The sequence below is a fragment of the Dromiciops gliroides genome, chromosome 3 (assembly GCF_019393635.1).
Source record: "Dromiciops gliroides isolate mDroGli1 chromosome 3, mDroGli1.pri, whole genome shotgun sequence".
Classification (NCBI taxonomy): domain Eukaryota; kingdom Metazoa; phylum Chordata; class Mammalia; order Microbiotheria; family Microbiotheriidae; genus Dromiciops; species Dromiciops gliroides.
In genome coordinates this window covers 261,056,386-261,078,226 of record NC_057863.1, presented here as the reverse complement: position 1 = coordinate 261,078,226, position 21,841 = coordinate 261,056,386, and the positions used below count along the sequence as shown (strand labels likewise).

At 34.0% G+C, this 21,841-nt stretch overlaps 1 protein-coding gene across 1 annotated transcript; it reads right to left on the bottom strand.

The window, feature by feature from the left end:
- Positions 1-1,169: 1,169 nt before the first annotated feature.
- Positions 1,170-4,378, bottom strand: TFF2 (trefoil factor 2). Its single transcript, XM_043993454.1, has 4 exons — positions 4,255-4,378; positions 3,338-3,487; positions 2,287-2,433; positions 1,170-1,264 (listed from the first exon to the last, which is right to left on the bottom strand). The coding sequence occupies exons 1-4, from the start codon at positions 4,331-4,333 to the stop codon at positions 1,170-1,172; spliced, it is 471 nt and encodes a 156-aa protein (XP_043849389.1). The 5' UTR covers positions 4,334-4,378.
- Positions 4,379-21,841: the final 17,463 nt, after the last annotated feature.

Here is a 21,841-nt window from a genome sequence, read left to right as displayed (position 1 = left end):
TAGGAAGATGAGTACATGCTTTGTTTTCTTCTTTTCTCAGAATATCTAATGAGGAAGATTCATTTTCTGGAGCCAATAGTTTTAATAATGGCATTCTGAAAATTTAAAAAAAAAATAGGAAAAATGGTTAGTAAAACCCAGATAGAAATCAAAGATAATAAATTATAAGCACAAAGGGAATATGATTCCCATTTAAATCTTCTAAGTAGTTTGCTTTTTGGAAGACTATAATTAATCTCACATAGAATAAAGTAGAATTTCAGAGCAAAATTTTCTCTAGTGGGTTCACATCTAGTGACTTATGCATAGATGAATCATCAAAAGGATTTCTGGAATGTAGTTATTTAATTATAGTTCTGGTCCCTCCCTCTACCCCCCAGAAAAGTTTTATTTTTTTTTTTAAGTAAATAGCCCCTTGTGTGCTAAGCTTCTGAATTTAAAAAAATAAGATGGACAGTAACTTTAAATAGATATTCCCCAACATATGTCAGAGGAAAACTTGACTGAGGGAAAACTTAGTTCAGGAGGTTTGAAGGCAACAGACATTTTTTTTAATTTCAGATCTAAAACTGTATATACTTTGCTAAGTTCCTAAATTATTAGATAAATATCTTTATAATACAGGTAGTAGTTATACTTAACTAAGTCAATAATGATTATTATAATCATAATAGTTAGTATTTATTAAGTATGTACTATTTGCCAGATACTGTGCTAAATTCTTTACAAACATCTTATTTAATCCTCACAAAAACCCTGAGAAGTGCTATTATTATCCCCATTTTATAGCTGAGGAAACTGAGGCAGACATGTCAAGTGTTTTGTCTAATGTTACACAAATAATAAGTATCTGAGGCTAGATTTGAACTTGGGTTTTTCTTTCTCTAGGTTCAGGACAGACTATGGAGTCCACAATATAATACGTAATTGATTGGACTACTCTTGGAGTTAGTCCATTGGCATGTCTATCTTGGACGGACACTTCAAATGTATAATATTCTGGTTCCAGAATTTAAAAAGAAGAGAAATCATGTACTAAGAGGAAGCAATATTTGATGGATAGAACACATGTTCCACTGGCATGGATAACATGCCAAGATACCTAATGGAAGATCCACAGAATATTGGGTGACATCTCTATGGAGGATTTATGGGAAGGCATGAACAATTCACAAAAGATGAGAAGGATTGCAATCTGCATTTATGGCAGGAGTACCCACACTGAGAAAGGCATGAGACCATGAAAGTACAGAAACTCCTTTCCCTACCAAACATCAAAGAGGATTATTACCAAAAAAGAGGTTGGGAGTGAATATAGCACACAACATATATAAGTATGTCAGCTACAATCTGGGGACCCAATATTCCTGTGGGAATTAGAATATTGAACCTAGAAAGCATGTTACACATATATCCAGGGTAATTCAGGGTAATTTGTATTAGACAAAATCAACACATTCCTCCCACTGCCATGTAAGTCAAATGTCTATAGGCAGAATTAGCCTCATTGGTAATAGTGTTGGGTCATATGCCAATATTTAGAAATAAGTTATATTTTAAATATGGACTGATAAAATAAGACAAAATTTCAAGCTAACATGCCACATATTAACCATCTAAAAGTCTCTCTTTGGGAAGTCATCTTAATACTCATCCCAATGATATTGCCATTGATCAATATATTTTTGGAATTTCTTTTGAGAATCACATACAGAAATATCTTATGAGCCACATACAAAAAGTCTGGTTATATATCTTATAATGAGTCCTTATTGTCTTACCTTAACTGTACCTCATTTTGAATTTTGTAAATGGTATTACCCAGATAAATCACCCACTTTATACATGAGACCTGACTCAGGATGACTTTTCAATTTTTCCAAAAATCAGCCTTCAAAGGAAAAGGATTCGTAGCCATTTAGAATATTCAAAGTATTTGGCTAGAGGCATATATTTACATAGGATTAAAAAAGAACGCCAGGATGGATGAATAAGAAAACAGGCAAATATTCTGAGGTAGTATAACTGCAGGTTTTAATATCAATGAAGCAGTTTCCACCCTTCTCCAGCCTCAGCTTATCTCATCAAGTCCTTTTGTTAAAATCTTGAGATTTTCAGGTTTTCTTTATATATGTGTGTATACATATACATATATATATACATAGATATAGATATAGATATAGATATAGATATAGATATAGATATAGATATAGATATAGATATAGATATAGATATAGATATAGATATGGATATGGATATAGATATATAGATATACATAAATTTTACCGTTTACAGGAAGAGGATAGAAGCACCAGGGTACTCCAGGGATCTGGTCATCAAAGCAGCATCCACGTTTTTTGCATATCTCTGAAGGAATTGCTGGATACCCACAATTTACTCTTGCCTTTACTTCCATGACACACTCTTCAGATCCTTTGAAAATTTGATTTAAAAAATGATAATGAAACTTAATTAGATTAGGGATTTATTAGATTTTTTCATACTTTTCTGGGGTCATCATAAGGTTGGGAAATTGGAACAAGTCGTTATAGTTAAAAGTACTGTCCTTTGTTTCAAAACATTATGCAAATTATAATTTGCTTCCAATATATTTTATCTTTCTTAAGGCTATTGTTACTGTCTGACAATAAGGGCATTTTCTTATTCCTATTTCTTATTCCTAGTGGAAAACTGAAGCTGGGTTAGGCATCTTTAGAGAGATTTTCTTTGCCAGGATAGATATATCATATAATAGAGAGTTATATTCCCTCTGAGAATATAACTGAGTATCTATGAATGTGACTGAGTTGAAAATACTTCTAACTATAATCATTAAGTATAAATATGAACATGTACATATGTATAATTTGCATAAATTTCATTTGTTCAGTTAGCATTAATAAACTTTCATCATAAAACTTTCTAAGAATAGTAAATTCTAATCTTCCAAATTTAAGAATTCAGTTCAACCAAGCCAAGTTAAAACTGGTTACATTTACCTTTAGAAGTTTTTCAGAATTCACAGAGCAGGATAAATAACTGAGATTTTTTTAACAGGGAGCAAATAGTAGCTTATTAGGCAAATAAACCCCTAATTGAGTGAACCAAAGTTATCTGATACACACACACACACACACACACACACACACACACACACACACACACACACACACTAGCTGTGGCACACAATTCTCTACTATGAAAATATACAAATCAGATTATAGAAATGGAATCCATGCTAAGTTCTGAGAACCTAACTACCTTATTACCCATTTTTACATATTTGAGTTGGTTGGAGGATAAAGAGAAATGGTTATACTCCCCTGGGCTATATTACCTTCCTTTGGCAGAGGGGTGAAACACCAAGGAACTCCGGGGACCTGAGTATCAAAACAACATCCAGAAGCGAAGCATTGCTCACTAGAAATTCCTGGAAAGCCACAGTTCTTCCTGTTCTCTGGGTTTAACCTTGAACACTGGCATGCAGCTGTATAAAACAAAGTTAAGTTTACCCTCAGGGTTTTGAACTATTTTTGCATAGATTAAAAAGAAAATCAAACTCCAACTTTCCTTTGTAAGCTTATTGATATCTTGGTAGATTTTACCAATTTGAAGCTAAAATACATAGCTACAGCAGCTGTCATATTTGTTATAGGAGTTAAAAATCCTTAACTGACACAATATTCATAGTTTCAGGGTAGTAGGGTGTTGGGGTTTGGTTTTGGTTTTTGTTCTTTGGTCTTGACTTGCCTGTTCAATGAGTTCAGTGAGTGGATACCCTCTGCCTCCAATAAGATCCTGAGACACCTCACAATTTAACTTTACTTTTACTTCCTTGCAAACTACTTAAATTCTTCTATTATCTAATTAAGGTCAAGAAAAAGAATGATGGAGAAGCTCAAGTCAATCAAAAGTTTATTAAGAGCTTTCTTCCTCATCTTCCACCTCAAATCATCTTTGTTCATGTGACTGAAAGGTACATGAGAAAGGGTCATGAGAACCATTTCTTCCAGTAGCTAGTTAGCCATCTCTTAGGATATTTTGCATCAAGGCAGTTTGAGTTAACTTCTTAATGTTCATTTCCCCCTCCTTTTAAAAGAGAAATGGGAGTAAGGACCACACAACTGATGGCTCCATTAAAAGGGGCCCATTCAAATACATATACATAACTTTCAGTCAGTCAGCCACAAACATTTATGAAGCAGTTACTATGTACTTGGCCCTATGTTAAACTTTGGTAAACTTTCTACTTACATGGTTTTTCCCCTCCAGCCACGGTGCACAGGCCTAAGATAAGGAGAATCACCAAGAACCAAGGACTCCGAGGTTCCATTTTAGGTGCTTAGCCTTCACACACCAAAGTAGAAACTGGGTCCTGAGATTGTAAATTTATTGCACGTATGTTGTTTTGTTTTGTTTTTTTATAATCTCCTCTGTGTTTGCTCAGGAAGCTCAGATAACCTCATTTCTTTCCTCTACTCCATTAAAGTTAAAATTTCTTTGTTTGAGAATAGAATTCAGATAGGCATGACTAACAGGACATGACAATGAGAAATTGAGATCAAATAGCCTTGGTGAAAGCGAAATTTCCTATTTAGGGTGATGAGTCACCAACTAATCATCTAAGAAGCATACAAATTAGTAAGAGAAAAAAGTCCAGTGACAACATAACATAGTTAAGCTAGTATCCAGAGGCAGAAAATTTACTGTGTACACACACATGCATAGCATAGTGTATGTTGCTGCCAAGAAAAGTTAAATATTTGTGATAAGGTTTATGGCTATAAGGGGGGAAAGTTACTTATTAATAAAGGCAAGCTGGGGAGAATACAAGGGACCAGCTCTTAATATAAAGAGGGACTACTCTACTTTGTGCTCACCTTGACCCATCCCAATCCTTGGGAATCATATTAACAAACAACAGGATTTATACATACTAAGGAAAGCCAACATGGTATAGTGTTTATGAAGGAATTGAATGTGGAGTTAGGAAATGGGTGATTCAAATCTTACTTCTTAAATGTTAGCTACATGACCTTAGGATGCTGTTATCAGCCATCAGCTTCAGTTTGGAAAATGTTTTCTGGTAAGGTCATTTTATTGTTGTTGTTGTTGTTGTTGTTGTTGAAATGAAACCTAGTGGGGGCAGCTAGGTGGTGCAGTGGATAAAGCACCGGCCCTTGATTCAGGAGTACCTGAGTTCAAATCCAGGCTCAGACACTTGACACTTACTAGCTGTGTGACCTTGGGCAAGCCACTTAACCCCAATTGCGTCATCAAAAAAAAAAAAAAAAGAAATGAAACCTAGTATCCAAGAATATTCCTGTTCCATTCTTAACTTTAATCAGAGAAAATTACCTCCTTACTAACAGCAGATCAATAGACAAGAAACTACTATCCTAAACCTTGGCCTTCAGTGCTATCCAAAAGTCACAAAGCTAGAAACAAAACGATGAAAATTATGTTTTGTCCCAAAAATGTAAGGCTTTCTTAATTAAAAAAAAATTCTCACTTCATCTGCCTTCTTTTTTTTCCCAATTATTTCTGTAGTAAAAAAAAAAAGTCACAAATTCTCAGTATCCTAGACAAGTCTCTAAGATACAAATTACACAAAAGTTACTGATCTGTATCAATGGGGATTTCTATATGAGATCTCCCACACTGATGAAATCCAAGTTCTTAGTTTCTTAAAGTGAAAGTCTGCCAACAACCACTGAAAAAAAGCCCAATCTTCTGGCTAAGAATCATTGGCCCATAGGACGTAGATCTAGTACTAGGAAAGGACTTCAGAGGCCATAAAGTCTATCTCACTCATTTTACACATCAAGAAGCTGAGGTCCAGGAAGGTAACATGACATTTCCATGGTTACAAGGGCAGTCTGAAAATAGATTGTATGTGAGAAATCCCTGTTTTTACTCTTTACTCTACACATGACAATGTATAGTCTCTAGAAAGGTCACTAAGTCTCAGTTTCTCCTACAGGATAAGCATGTTGATATAAAATTCAAAGTATATAAAGAATGATGTGAAGTAAAATGGATTTTCGGATGGGAAATCTTTTAAATTATTTTTGTCCATTTGTGGTTAAAAAAACAAACAATTCACACACAATAATTCCTTAATTGGAAATTAACAAGGAAAAGAGTCCATCCTCATAATTGAAATTTGCATATACCTGAAACCTATTTCCTTTAAGTAGCTAACTTTTTAAAAAAGAAACTAATAATTTGATTTCTAGAAAGCAGAAAGCTGAAGTATTTGTTGAGAAAAGAAAGAATGGATAATATAGAAATAGCACCAGGTACAAAGGGAGGAAAATGTGAATTTGAGCCCTTATTCTATTACTATTTATCAATATGAACTTAGGCAAGCCATTTAGTATTGCTTAGCTTCATCTATCAAGCAGAAATAATATTACTGGCACAAACATATTATGGGGCTATTCTAGGGAATGTGTTTTGTAAAGCACATAACATTATTACATGGCTGTTCCCTATTACTATTGATGGGAACATTTCAAATACCAGATATCAAAGCTTGGAAATACTGTATATAAAACAAAAGTAAATAGTATCTAAGTGAAGACCTTGAAGGCTCTCATATAATAAAAATACATGAGCATTTATTTCATGAGTTATTAATGCCCAGAGACCATTTTTTCTTGTTTTCTGGGTTTCAGCTGTGTCCTACACAGTGAAGATTTATAGATAAATTACTATCTTAAAATAAAATTAAACATACCAAAATAATGGTGACTTAGCACATCAAAATTTGGGATATGTATTTAAAGCAGTCTTCAGAAGAAAAATGTATCTTTACAAACATATATTAAGAAAATAGAAAAAGAGGATTGATCAATTGAATATTATTTATAGTTAAAAATCGATTATTGAAATATTACTTTAAAATACTTAAAAAGTAAAAAAACCCAAAACAAGATAAATTTAAACCATATCCATAGGGGAGATATTCAAAATTAGAGGTGAAATAGGTAAATAGGAAATTAAAAATACTACAGAAATAATAAATAAAACTAAAAACCTGTCTTTTTAAAGACTAATAAAATTGATGGACCTTTAAAGCAAACTGTTTAAAAGGAAAAGGACAGAAAATCAAATCAAGAAAATAACAAATGAACAAGGAGAAAGTATAACAAAATAAGATGTAATGAAAAGATTTATTTATTTATGCAGTTTGATTGGACAAGCCATCTTATATGAGGGAGTCAATGTCACTGTGTCGTATGAAATGTAAAAAGGGATGGTTTTTAGAAAAGCCTGAGATGATTTGCATGAATTGATACAAAGTAAAGTGAGCAGAATCAGAATGATTTATGCAATGACAATTGCATTATAAAGACAAACAAGTTTCAAAGACCTGGGAACTCTGATCATAAAAATATGAACTACAGTTCCAAAGAAGTCATGAGGAAATATGCTATTCAACTCCAGATAGTCATGTAATGTGGATTCAAGCACATGTGCACTGCTGTGTGTGACAAAAGCCATTTCCTACTATATAAGTGATCAAAGGATATGAATGAAAAACATTTTTCAAAAAAAAGCATTAAAATCATTAAGAACCACATTAAAGAATGCTTCAGATTGTTATAATTATATAAATGAAGATGAAACAAATTCTGAGGTTTCAGCTCACTCCCTGAAAATTGGTAAAGGTGACAAAAGATGAGAATAGTCAGTGTTGAAGTGGTTGAAGATAGGCACACTAATGCATTGTTGATGGAGCTATGAATCAGTTCCACCACTTTGGAAAGCAATTTAGAATTTTGCAAATAAAATAACTAAAGTTTCAATACCCTTTGACTGAGAGATTCTATTATTAGGTTTATAGTCCAAGAAGGTTTATAGTCCTACTTATAGGAAGAAAATCCTCATATACACCAAAATATTTATAACAGCACTTTTTGTGATAGCAAAGTATTGGAAACAAAGTAGATGTCCATCAAGTGGGAAATGATTAAACAAGTTTAGATACATGAATTATAATGGAATATTGCTATGCTGTAAGAAAAAATGAATTTAATGAATACAAAGAAGCATGTAAAGATCTACTAGAACTGATTCAGAATGAGGTAAGCAGAACCAAGAAAACAATAAACAAAGACTATGATAGATTGACTGGAAAAAAGAAACCAGTCAGAAAATATCAAAAGTGAATATTATAAAATTCTAAAGGACAAGATAGGAAAAGGCACATTACCTCCCCCTTTTGTATTGATAAGTTATACTGATTTTTCCATTTTTTTGTCTTTGAAAATATCATTTTTACACGGGATGTCTCCCTGAAAGAACAAAGGTGAAATATACAGGGAAAAGCCATGAAGTTTTTTTTTTTAATTAAGTAATAGACTGAAAAAACAAAAGTGGATCATTAGAAATTAAATTTAGAAGAAAATTCCCATATCCTCATTATTGATAGACCAAAAATTATCAATGAGACATAACTCTACTAACTTGATGCCACCTTAATATTTTTTTCCAAATACAGGTGACCAGTTTGTGGAATAAACAAACAACATTTATAGAAGTTGTTTTTTAGTCAATCTCTTTGTGTGTGTATGTGTGTGTGGGGGGGGGCAATTGGGGTTAAGTGACTTGCCCAGGGTCACACAGCTGGTAAGTGTTAAGTGTCTGAGGTCAGATTTGAACTCAGGTCCTCCTGACTCTAGAGCCAGTACTCTATCTACTGTGCCACCTAGCTGCCCCTACTTAAGTCAATCTTAAAAAAATATTATTATTAATTTGATAAATGCAAGTAAATTATACACAAAATGAAATATATATATATATATATCTGTTACCATTATTAGATTTTTCTCTACTCATTAGGATGACTTAATTTTTCTACTCAACTTAGAATGACACAGACTAGGCACCAACCTAGGATAGTGTATTTGTCAGAAAAGAGCTATTAGGAAATGGATCAATTAGGATCCTAGTTCTCTTTCAGTTTCCAACTATAATCAGTTGTTTAAATCTTAATGCAGATATTTGGACTCTTAGCTGTGATTCTCTTTATTTACTTATTTATGCTATGCGAAAGAGTCCACAATGGCAGCAAATGAAGTAGGGTGCATTCAAGGGATTGGACACTGAAATAGGAAGAGCTGTCATTCAGTATACTTTAAAAGGAGTTTAGGGGCAGCTAGGTGGTGCAGTGGATAAAGGACAGGCCTTGGATTCTGAGTTCAAATCCGACCTCAGACACTTGACACTTACTAGCTGTGTGACCTTGGGCAAGTCACTTAACCCTCATTACCCCACCAAAAAAAAAAAAAAGGAGTTTACTCATTGGTACTCTTTAGAATGTGTGAAATGGAACTGTTTCTCTGAGTCTTTCCATTAAAAAGGGGGAAAAGGAAGGGATACTTTCCCCCACCTCCTAGAACTTATGGAAGGCACATATATTACCTAGATTAGTTTGAGCCTTGACATTGGGCCCTCGTTCCCCTACCCCCCCCCCCAAAAAAATCTAGAAAACCTGACTATTTAAAAATTTTGATTTAAATGCCAAAATAAAAATTCTGAAAAGTCAAACTCTGGTTAACAGAACAAGAAATACATAATGGAAATAATGGAATCTCAGGAGAAAAAAGTTGAATAAACCATAAATAATCTCCCCAAAGGGACAAATTCAACTCCATGGTTCCAATATTAATAAATATTTTTGGAGAAAAGAAAATGAAAGGAATCTATCAAATCTTTCTATGATACAAATATGATCTGGGTAACTAATCAAGACAAGCCAAAAGAGAGAAATAAAAGTAAAGAGTAATATTCCTAATGGACACTGACACAAAATTTTTAGGAAAACATTAACAAAAAGGCTACAGCAAATTGTCATGAAGATTATACACTATGACCAAGCTGTATTTAAAACAGGAAGAAAGGATTGGTTAAACATTAGGAAAAGTATCAGCATCGTAGTTAGCATTGATTATTGATTCAACAAAAAATCATATAGCTTTATCAAGAAGTGCATAAAACCTTTTGAGAAAAGATAACATTCATTCTAGTTTTTTTTAAAAAAAAAGAATAAATACTGGAAAATAGATATAAATGAAAATATGATATGTGGCATGTGTCTAAAACCAAGACCCAACTTTATAAATAATGGGGGGGGGAATTGAGAGTCTTTTCAAAAAGGTAAGGGAGGGGGGCAGCTAGGTGGCACAGTGGATAGAGCACCAACACTGGATTCAGGAGGAACTGAGTTCCAATCTGGCCTCAGACACTTAACACTTACTAGCTGTGTGACCCCCGGGCAAGTCACTTAACCCCAATTGCCTCACCAAAAAAAAAAAAAAAAAAAGGTAAGGGAGGAAGCAAAAATATTAATCGGCAGCAAAAATCAAGACAAAGAAATTGAGGGAATAAGTTCAGGCAAAGAAGAAACAAAATTTTTGCTTTTTGGACATAATATAACAGTTTACATAGACATTCCTAGAGAAGTCCTCTTTGAGGACTCTTTATTATTTCATTTTGGTTTTGTATGCCCATTACCTAGCATGCAATAAAGACATAACAAATGAATTTTTCATTAAAATGAAATTACTTTGTCAGTTTGTGAGCTACTATACACGTGAGGGTCACACATTCTTCCCTCTGTGTGGTTTGGCAGAAGTTGTCAAGTATGAAAATTGGCTCAGATTTTTGCCCTATATTAGACTATGACTGTGTAACAGGTTATTTAAAATAAAAGACACTCGTAGGCAACTTATCAATGAGCTGTTGGCCATGTTACACAACTTTATCTTCTCCAGTTTAATTTTTTTCCCCCATTGACGTCTATGGAGCTATTCATAGTTCAAGAATTCTAGGACTTTTAAAACAACAATTATATCAAGCCCTTTTCTACTTTGCTTTATGATTCAGAAAACTTAGGGGGCAAATCAAGGAGTAGTGAACTAATTTTTAAAAATGCTTCTTTATTAAAAAACGAATTGTTACCTACCAATGTTTATTGAAGAGCTTAGAGGAAACTTAGAGATCACCTTGTACAAAATCTTACTCTCTAAAGGAATAAACCAACTTGAAGAAATAAAGAGACTTGCTTGAGATCATATTGTGAATTACACCTCAAAGAATGCAGGCTTCAAAGTATACTTTCTACTAAGTCGAGGCGGGGTGTGGGGGGGAAGATTCCTTATTTGTAGAATCTGAGGAAAAAATGTCTCAATTGAGGAATAAGGTCATTTTGTTTATTTTTTTTATATTTCTCCTTAATAAAAGAGTGGCAGGAGCTTCAGGTTTATACTCTGAGACAGGATACTAGTTAGCTTTCTCCAGAACCAGGTCTTTTAAACAGCTACTATTATTAACAAACTTAAATTGACTTAAACCAATTTCCTATCTCCCTTCTCCTGCTCATGACCAAATGGTCTCACTCTCCTGGAAACAGAAAAACAGGACCTGTCTCTCCCCTGCTAAGGTCAAAGATTTTGACCCGGAATAAGGCACACAAATATAAAGAGAATCGAGGAGGGATCATGGGCATTTTAAGGAAAGTTCTTCCAAGAGTGTAAGGTCCTATAGGAGTGACTTACATGTGGAATCACGCAGCTCTTACTTTTCAGTATAAAAGTAAAATCCCTGAATTGCTAAACATATGCCATGGCTAATTTTTTTTTCAGGAGAATCAGATTTTGGAATTATGGTTCACAACCTCCCATTATGTATCTTCACTTTCACTGAGGTTAGTTGAATGTTAAAGCAAAGTTCTATATAAGTACATTCAAATTAGTTTATTGGTATCCATGATGTCTTCATTATTAAATTCAAATACTTCAAGTTGCCAATGAGGGATGCATATAGCTGTGAAAATGAGTTCAAATCAAAATTTTGTCATTATCCATATGGCCTCGAGAAATCTATGTCACTTTCCTTGATTTGAGTTCCTTCTGCTGCAAAATAAGGGATTTAACTCTTTCATCCACCAATACTATTACTAGGTCTATATCCCAAAGAGTTTTTTTTTTAAAGAGAAAAGAAACTATTTTTGGTTTTTTGCTGGGCAATGAAGATAAGTGATTTGCCCATGGTCACACAGTTAGCAAGTGTCAAGTGTCTGAGGCCAGGTCCTCCTGAATCCAGGGTCAGTGCTTTATCCACTGAGCCACCCAGCTGTCCCCTTTAAAGAACGTATTTGTAAAAATATATTTATGGCAATTCTTTTTATGGTATCTAGAAATTGCAAATTGAAAGGATGCACATCAATTGGGGAATGGCTGAACAAGTTGTAATACATGATTGTAATGTAATATTATTGTGTTATAAAGATGACAAACATGACAATTTCAGAAAAACCTGGACTTACATGACCTGATGCAAAGTGAAGTGAACAGAACCAGGAGAACTTTGTACATAGTAACAGCAATGCTGTATGATGAAGAACTGTGAATGACTTAGCTATTCTCAGCAATATAATGATCCAATACAGTTCCAAAAGACTCATCGTGAAAAATGCTATCCAACTCCAGAGAAAAAACTGATGTCTGAATATAGATTAAAAGCATCCTCATTTTCATTTTCTTTTTGGTTTTCTTGCACAAAATGACTAATATGGAAATGTTTTTTCATGATTGCTCATGTATAACCTATATAAGATTGTTTCCCATCTTAGGGAAAGAGATGGGGAGGCAGAAAGGGAGGAAGGGAGAGATAGGATTTAGAACTCAAATCTTTTAAAAGATGATAAAATTATTTTACATGTAATTAGTGGAAACTAAAATACTGTAATCCCTAAGGTTTCTTACACCTCCAAGTCTTTGATTCTATAAATCTATCATCAAATTGCAACAGGTGTGTCTGCACAGTGGGGTCTCATACAATCTTACTGCGTAGCATCCAGGTTTACATACATGCAGTCTATTATATGTGTACTATGCTCCTCAAATGCAATACTCTGTTTTGAGCTAACAATAAGAGATATAACTGTGCCTACCTTTCCCCAGAAGAATGAAATATCTTCACAAACAGCAAATTTGCCAAGATGGGAATGATGATGACAAAGATGGGAATAGTAAATGTTGTAAGGGTTGTGAAAATACAAATATAATAATGCATTGTTGGTAGAGCTGTGGATGAGAAAAAATTCTAAAAAGTAGAAAAGAGAGATAGCATTACTTGGTTGATAGAGTCAGTCTTAGAGCCATGAAGGCCTGGGTTCAAATCCCACCTCTGTCACATTCTTGCAACTTTAGTTCGGGCAAGCCACTTAATTCTCTAGTGCTTCCTGGACTTGGCAAAGAGTTTACTCACCTAGAAGTTCACTATAAGAATGAAATTCAATTCTGAATTATGCAAATAAAGTAGCTAAATTGCCTATCCTCTTTGAACCAATGATCTAAGCTTATAACTCAGTAAGATCAAGGACAAAAAATAATTAAGTGGTCCATATACACTAAAATATTTAAAGGAGCATTTTATTTTCATAATAGCAAAGAACTGGAAACAAAAAATACCTATCATTTGAGGAATGGTTAAACAAATTGCGGTACATAATTGTAGTAGAATATTATTGTGCTGTAAAAATTTATTAAAATGATGAATGCAGAAAATCATTCAACAACTTCTACAGTAACTGTTGCAAAATGAATTAGGTAGAACCAGGAAAACAATACGTATAACTACAGCAATGTAAATGGAAAGAATAGGAACAAAACAATTGAAACTGAATTTCCAAATGATAATGATTAAGCTTGGCTTCGAAGATAAAGTATGAAAAGACAATTTCTCCAATTCTGTTATATGAATTGGGTTCTACAGGTATGGAACACATAACATCTGACTTTTTCAATGTGTTGATTGGTTTTGATGAACTTGTTTCTTTTCTTTCATTTTTTTTATTTTTTGTTACATGTGATGGCTATCTAGGAATGGAATGAGTAGGGACATAAAAGAAAATGTAGGTAGCAATGAAATCTATTTGAATTAAATGAAAAAATAATGTTAATTCTAAAACAATGTGTCTATTTTTTTATTTTTAAAGCCTTACTTCATTTGGGTGATATCTGTAATGCCAATTATTGCTAATTTTTTGGTTAAGAAGCAGATAGAATAAAATTAATCTAAAATATCTATGGGTTATATAAGTGAACTCCTTACCAATTACTCTTGAGCTATTACATATATCAGACAAGATAATCTAGTACCTCTTATAGATCCTGATAATCTTAATGTGGGCCATCCATTCATAGTTGGTACTTCCTCTGTCCCTTCCCACACTGAGATTACTCTGGGATCTGACAAACAGTTATTCTATGCATACTGATGTTTGGTTGAAAACCATGACTATTCATCGATCTAATGTTTTAGAATTTTCAAGGAAGAAGTAAATCTAAAAACTTATGACCAACACATCACTCGAGTATGAGAATAATTGAGTAAAACCTACCTCTTATTATTAGCCCAGAAGAGCACAGAGAAAAAAAATCCCAAACAAACAGTAGTATAATGTTTATATTCACTGTTAGGAACTCTGTTCAGAAACTTTGCCTGAAGAACACCTCCAAAGCAAGTAGTGGAGAAGCCTGGTCCTATCACAAAGTACCAATCTAGACACAGCCTAGAAAAAAAGAGGAGATAGAAGAAAAGAAAAAGAAACTCAGGAGGAAGAAGAACAGGTGAAAGAAGAGGAGGAGGAGAGAGGAGAAGACAAAGATGAAGATGGAAACAGAGATGAAGACAAAGACAAGGAAGAGGAAGAGGAGGAGGAAAATGAAGAAGGAGGAGGAGGAAGGAAGGAAGGAAGGAAGGAAGGAAGGAAGGAAGGAAGGAAGGAAGGAAGGAAGGAAGGAGAGAAAGAACAAAAGAAAGAAGGAAATAATCTCAGATAAATATAATGACCACAAGAACTAGAAGTAGAAGTACTAAAGTAGCTAGAAGAAATGACACAATTAAAAGGAAATTGTCTAGTTGTTGTTTGTCCTTCATTCTTGGAGAGGACCATGACATCAGTAGGTGATGTCATGACTTGCAGTGAATTGGATTTAAGTGAGGGAGGGCTGTGTAAAGTCACCAGCCTCCTCCAGAGACATCTGGGTCCAGTGGCAAGATATACATCAAAATGACTGGAGATGGCCTTGGATGTTTGAGGCAATTGGGGCTAAGTGACTTGCCCAAGGTCACATAGCTAATAGTGTCAAGTATCTTGAACTCAGGTTCTCCTGACTCCAAGGCCAATGCTCTATCCAATGTGCCACCTAGGAAAAAATTGGAAAAGATTGTTGTGAGGATCAAATGAGGTAATATTTATGAAGTGCTTAGCACAGTGCCTGGTATAAAGTAGATTCTTTAATAATGTTGGGGAAATTTTTAAGTCCGACGGAAGAACAAAAACAACAAAGTTTCCAGGCTAAAGCAAATAGGTTTATTGAGAGAGGGTTAGTACCCCAACAAAGCCAATAGGTTTATTGAGAGAGTTTTAGTCTCCCTATAAAGCCGGTCATCCAGGCGTTGGACCTGAAAGACCCAGAATTACACAATCCATGGGTTTATATACCCTTCCAAAAGTTACACTTATAAAACATTTTATTAATCTTTATTAGTTGTGCTTCTAAAATTAGAACATATTCTTAGGAAATATGAGGAACTACCTAAATGACCATAAATGTCAGCATTATGATGACAATAGGGTGGATCATTCTCAGGCCACTGGTCAGCAGCGTGAACTCTTTTAAGAAAAGTATGTCAATCATGGTTACTAAAATATAGCATTGCTGACTGCTATATCTTGTGATATTACTTAATGCTTGATATTGGAAAGTTAGACAGAAGAAAGACTTAACCTTTTGACCTGATATAATTGTAACAAAATAATATCTAAATATAATAAATCAAAATTTTTTAGTTAATATATTGATTATTTTCTTAATCAAATCACTTAGAACTGTGGTGAATCTCTTATAACTAAGGGATGGGGAAAATCTCACTCACATTATGTGTTTTTAAAAAACATGGACAATTAAAGATTATATTCTACAACAAAATTGGATTTAAGCCAGGAATGCAGCAATGATTTAATGTTGGAAAAATGTGAACAATTTAATAATAATAATAATAAATTCAATAAAAATATAAATCATATCAATAATTGTAGGAGTTTTTGAAAGAATATAATACCAATTTCTGTTGTTAAAAAACACTAGAAACAGTAATAAATTTACTTTTTCTTAAAATAATTTTAAAAATTATTCATCTAAAACCAATAGCTACTGATGCAGAGTGAAGTAAGCAGAAACAGAAGAAACAAAATTTATACTATATATGAATATTATAAAAATAAACAATTTTGAAAATTTTAATGAACTGATGAACAATAAAATGAGCAAAACCAGAACATTTTTTACAGTAATGTAAAAACAGCTTCAAATGTTGTAAGAAATAAGATCAATACAATAACCATTCATAAATTATTCCAGAGCACTGATGATAAAGATACTATTATAGAGAAGTGATGGATTTCCAGTACAGCATTGTATGTGTGTGTGTATAGATAGATAGATATATAACATGTATATGCATAAATATGTAAATATGATATGTATATAGACATGTATATTGTATCTATATATATGTCTTCAGTCATTAAATGAATTTGTTTTGCTTTGCTTGACTGTATCTTTGTTATAAAGTTTGCTTTTCTTCTTTTCATCCTTTTTCAGTGGAATGGGGGTAGGAAGAAGAGAAAATAGATTTATGCTAATTTTTTAAAATAGAGAATTTGGGGAGATAGAGATGTAAAATGAGGGCATTTTTAGATGAGGTCACTATTACTAGGTTTAGTTCAACTGTTTTGTTACAAGAGGTATTTTATGAAGTTGGAGTAATTGAAAATGTCTACGCTATAAAAACAAAATACAGCAATAAAACTTAAAAAAATAAAAATGTATAAATTCATTTTTCATGATCTCTTTCAGCAAAATGTGGTTTCCCCAATTATCTTTTAATCACCTTCTTTTGCTTTCAGCAAAATGTATTTTTACTTCTCTTGGTCAAGTTGTTGTTTGATTGGCTTGTCTGAAATGATTGTTACCCCTACCTTCATTAATTCAGCTGAAGATAGATTTTGATGCAACTCCCTATTTTAACTCTTGGTGAATATATTTCAATTGTGTTTCTCATTAACAATATATTGTTGGATTTTGTGATGATCTACTGTGATAGCCTTAGCTCCTCTTAGCAATACAATGATCCAAGACAATTCTAAAGCCCTCATGATGGAAAATTCTCTCCACAGCCAGAAAAAAGAACTGTGAAATTTGAATGCAGATTAAACCATTTTATTTCTACTTTTGTTTTTTGAGTTTTTCCCTTTTGTTCTGATTCTTTTTCACAACATGACTAATGCAGAAATATGTTTAATGTGATTGTACATATATAATCTATATCAGATTTCTTTCTGTCTTAGGGAGGGAGAGGGAAGGGAGGAAGGGAGAAAAATTTGGAACTCAAAATCTTATAAAAACAAATATTGAAAACTAAAAAATATATATTGTTGGATTCAGCTTTCTAATTTTGCTATCTTTTTTTCCAATTTATGAGTAAATTAATCCCATTCCCATTTATAGCTATGATCTTTAATTGTGTGTAATAATTCATCCATCTTATTCTACTTTTTGCTCCCTTTTCTCTCTACTCTATTTTACAAAGAAAAAAGATGGTGAGGGGGCAAAAATGTGCTCAGGACCAGGTTTTTAAGTTTTACATAATCTACTTCTTGTTTTTCATAAACCATAATCAGAGATTCTTACTCTTTCTACTTTTCCTTTTAAATCCTTTTTCATGATCTATTCTTTGAGCTTGGAGTTTGTTCTGCTCATTACTAAGCCCTCTATGATTCTATACTGGCTTTTATTCTACCTTCTTTCTTCTCAGCAATCTCTCATGATTTCCTGTTTAGATAAATGTATTCCCTTCTGCAGTAACTGTTGGGTACAGGGTAGTCTTGATTTATTTGAATTTCTTTTTCTTGTATTGAAAAACCTGTATCTTGAATTCTTGAAGATTTTTCTATTTATCATTGGAATTGTTAAATTTGGCCATATATATCTCAGAGTTTGGCGCATAGTCCCTCTCTCTCCCCCCTTATTCTTGGAGGTGATCAATACAGCCTTTTCATTGGCCCTTTATTATCAGTATTCAGAAATTCAGAGCAGTTTTCTTGTATTATATCTTGCATGATGATGTTCAGGTTATTTTTTTTTAAACTCATTGTGTCCTTTACTATTGATCAGAGAGATGCAAATTAAAACAACTCTGAGGTATCACTTCACATCTATCAGAGTGGCAAATACAACCAAAATGGAAAATATTGGATGTTGGAGGGGGTACGGGGAAGCTGGGACACTGGAGAGCAATTTGGAACTATGCCCAAAGGGCTATAGAATTGTGCATATCCTTTGATCCAGGAATATCACTGCTAGACATATCCCAAAGTTATCCCCAAAAGAGAAAAAGACCTTTTTGTACAAAAATTTGTAGCAGTTCTTTTTGTGGTGGCTAAGAAGTGGAAATCACAGGAATGCCCATCAATTGGGGAATGGCTAAACAAGCTGTGGTATATGATGATTTCGGAAAGGCCTGGAAAGACTTGTATGAACTCAAGTATAGTGAAGTGAGGAGAACCAAAAGAACATTGAGCATGGAGACATCGATATTGTTTGATGAAGAACTGTGAATGACTTGACTATTCACAACAATACAATAATCCAAGAAATCCCAAAGGATTATTTTTGAAACATACTATCCACCTCCAAGAAAGAACCGATATTGATGGAACACAGAATGAAACATGCTATTCTTCACTTTCTTTCATTTTTTCTTTTATTCAAGTTTTCTTGTACAAAATGACAAATATGATAATTTTTTACATAATCGTACATGTATGACCCCTATCTGATTGCCTACCACCTCAGGGAGGGGGGACAGAAGGGAAGGAAGGATAAAAATTGGAACTCAAAACTATAAATAAAAATATTTATTACTTTTAAAAGCTTATTATGTTCTTTTGGGAGATCTTTGATTCTTAAGTTGTCTTCATACATCCTGTCTTCAAGAGCAATGTTTTATTTATTTGTAAATCATATTTTCTTTTCACCTTATTTCTTTTTGCTCCTCTTCTTCAACACTTTTTAATTTCTATATATTTATCTTTTTCATCCATTGTTTTCTCTTTTACTTCTTTGGTGAAATTTTCCACCATGGATTCATTTATTCTATTATGTCAAGTATTTCTGTTGTATATGCCATAAATTCTATTTTTGTAATCCTTATTTCTTTCTTAACCTGAAGGGAATATCTTCATGCATTTACATGTTCTCTTTGAAATCAAGAGGTGTCTCTACCTTTTCACATACTGATTCCTTTGTCTTGCAATATTTATTCAGACATGTTTGGAATGGAATAGAATAAACACTAATCAGTACCTACTATGAGCCAGGCACTTTGCTAAATACTTTACGAAATATTTCTCTCATTTCATTTGTTCTGGTTTATCTGCCCTTGTACCATCAATACATTTTCTTTTGATATATCTACTTGTGTTCAAGGTTTTAGACTATGTTTTCTTTCTTTTGAAATCTTTGCCAACTTCAGTCTTTTTTTAAAATATTCTTCTACCATTCACTTTCTGAATACTTTTCCTTAGTGTGGTAAAAATTATTTGTGGTAAAGATTAATATTGCAGTTTTAGCTGAACATTTGGGGGGGCCACACCTGGCCCACCCCAAGGTTACATATGCTACTGAGGTCAGAAGGAGAACTCTCCAGAGACAGCTTTTGAAGGACCTCCCCTTTGGTGGGAGGGGAGATTGAACGCTCCCTGAAAGGAGGCAGGTGGCTTCTGGAATGCTAGGCGTCTTCCGGAACTCGGTCTTTTCAGTCTTGGCCCTTGCACTGGTGGCGTGTTTGCTCTCTTTCTGGTGACTCCCCTTGGGGTGGCGTGTTAGCTGTTCTGGTGGCACAAGCAACTGTGGACTTTCAGGTTCAGTGAGTTAATTACGGAAAACCCTAAACTCCTTTGAACTATCTTAATTGGAAATGGTCTGAGGATTAAATAGGTTAATCTTAGAGTTAAGAATATTTCTCTGTATTTCTATTTTCCAATTTCCTTATCTTTGATTTTTATTAGTTTCACCTTTGTTGTTTAATTAATTCTCAAGTAATAAAATCTGATCCTTTTGTGAACTAAAGCTTAGAGGCTCTTTTCTTATTGGCCTGGGAGAAATATCTAAAAAGGGCAGTTCAGAGTGGAGGGAGAACCTAAAAGGTCTGTCATATTTCCGGGACCCCAATATTAAGGTGAGTCACCCAAATAATGCTCCGTATATCAAATTTTGGCCCTCACATTAGATGATAGATCACCCAGGACCATACCTCAAAGCTATCTCATCATCTTCCCATGTTACAGAATTCATTTCCCACCTGCCTCTGACTCTATTCCAAATGTCTTTGGGGGTGGGTGGGGCAGAACTGTCCCCATCTGGATGCCAGTCTCTCTTCCCTCAGGCCTTATGAAGCTCCATCCATACTCTGATGACCTCTTACAGTTGCCTCTATTCTTTATTTCTCTGTCTGAGAACTGCTATAGTAATGTGCTTCTACTCCAAACAGAATAGAGTTCTGATTTACTATATTTCCACCTCTGCCACACACAGAGTATTGGGGTGGATAGAGATGATTTCTTTTACTTGTTTTGATAGGCTGAGGGAAGAATCAGTGTGTGGTTGCAGAGATTGTAGTAGCAACAATGAAATTGCTAAATGGGTTCCAGAGCACAAGCTTGTGCTTCCTGTTATATTACTTTGCCAAAGTCTGGGACTTGTTAGGGAAGCAAGAGTTGAGCCACTCTGTTAGGGATTAGTCTTCTGTGACATTAGTTCATCCAGCTGTTACCACATGAGACTTGGTATCTTGATCTGTGGAGATATCTGTAATCACTTTGCTTCTTGCATATAACTCATATTTTTGAGTGTTCTGAGAATTTGAAAGAATGAGAAAAATATTTAATCCTTCACTTTGTTGGTCATGTCACGTGGAATTCTAAATATACCATTTTTAAATTTGAGGTTCATGATTCCTCTCCATTTTTCTTGCTACTTTATTACCCCCCCCCTTTTTAAGTTTTCCTTCAATATACATCCCTTGTACAAAATGGCTTTTACCAACCAAAGCCAAAGAATAATCCAGGGGCAGCTAGGTGGCACAGTGGATAGAGCACCAGCCCTGGAGTCAGGAGTACCTGAGGTCAAATCTAGCTTCAGACACTTAACACTTACTAGCTGTGTGACCCTGGGCAAGTCACTTAACCCCCATTGCCTCACTAAAAAAAAATAATAATCCAAAAATTATAAATCCCTATACCCCAAATTTGCTTTACATTTACTCACTAGTGTATTGATAACTATCTTTCTAGGGTCATTGCTTCTATCTCCATGAAAATTCCTTTTCCAGTTTTGTCTTTCTATTTCTAGGGCCTTGCATGTTACCCAAGCTCATAAGAGGTGCTTGATGATTGATTGGTTGAGAACAAATGACATTGATGTAGCACTTTAAAATTGATATAGAACTTTCATCGTTATAATCATATGAGTTAGGTAGCTACTATCCCTAAATTGTGGATGTTTGAACTAAAGCTCAGATAAGTTAAGTGATTTGTACATTATCACACAGTTACTCAGTGTTAGGATTTGATCCTATTTCTCTTAACTGTAAGTCTTGGTGCTCAACAAGAAGCAAGCTCATCAGAAAGCCTTTATTTTAAGCAACTAGTGAAGAACATTTCGAAATGGACAGAGGTTACAGCAAGAAAATAAAAAAC

What these genes read in the sequence shown, in the direction of transcription:
- TFF2 (XM_043993454.1), bottom strand. Translation starts at nt 4,333, where the DNA reads ATGGAACCTCGGAGTCCTTGGTTCTTGGTGATTCTCCTTATCTTAGGC. An exon ending in CACCCCTCTGCCAAAGGAAG is followed by an intron (nt 2,434 to 3,337) that starts GTAATATAGCCC and finishes AAATTTTCAAAG; the next exon opens with GATCTGAAGAGTGTGTCATG. An exon ending in CTATCCTCTTCCTGTAAACG is followed by an intron (nt 1,265 to 2,286) that starts GTAAAATTTATG and finishes GATGTTTGGTAG; the next exon opens with GGAAAGGAGTTTCTGTACTT.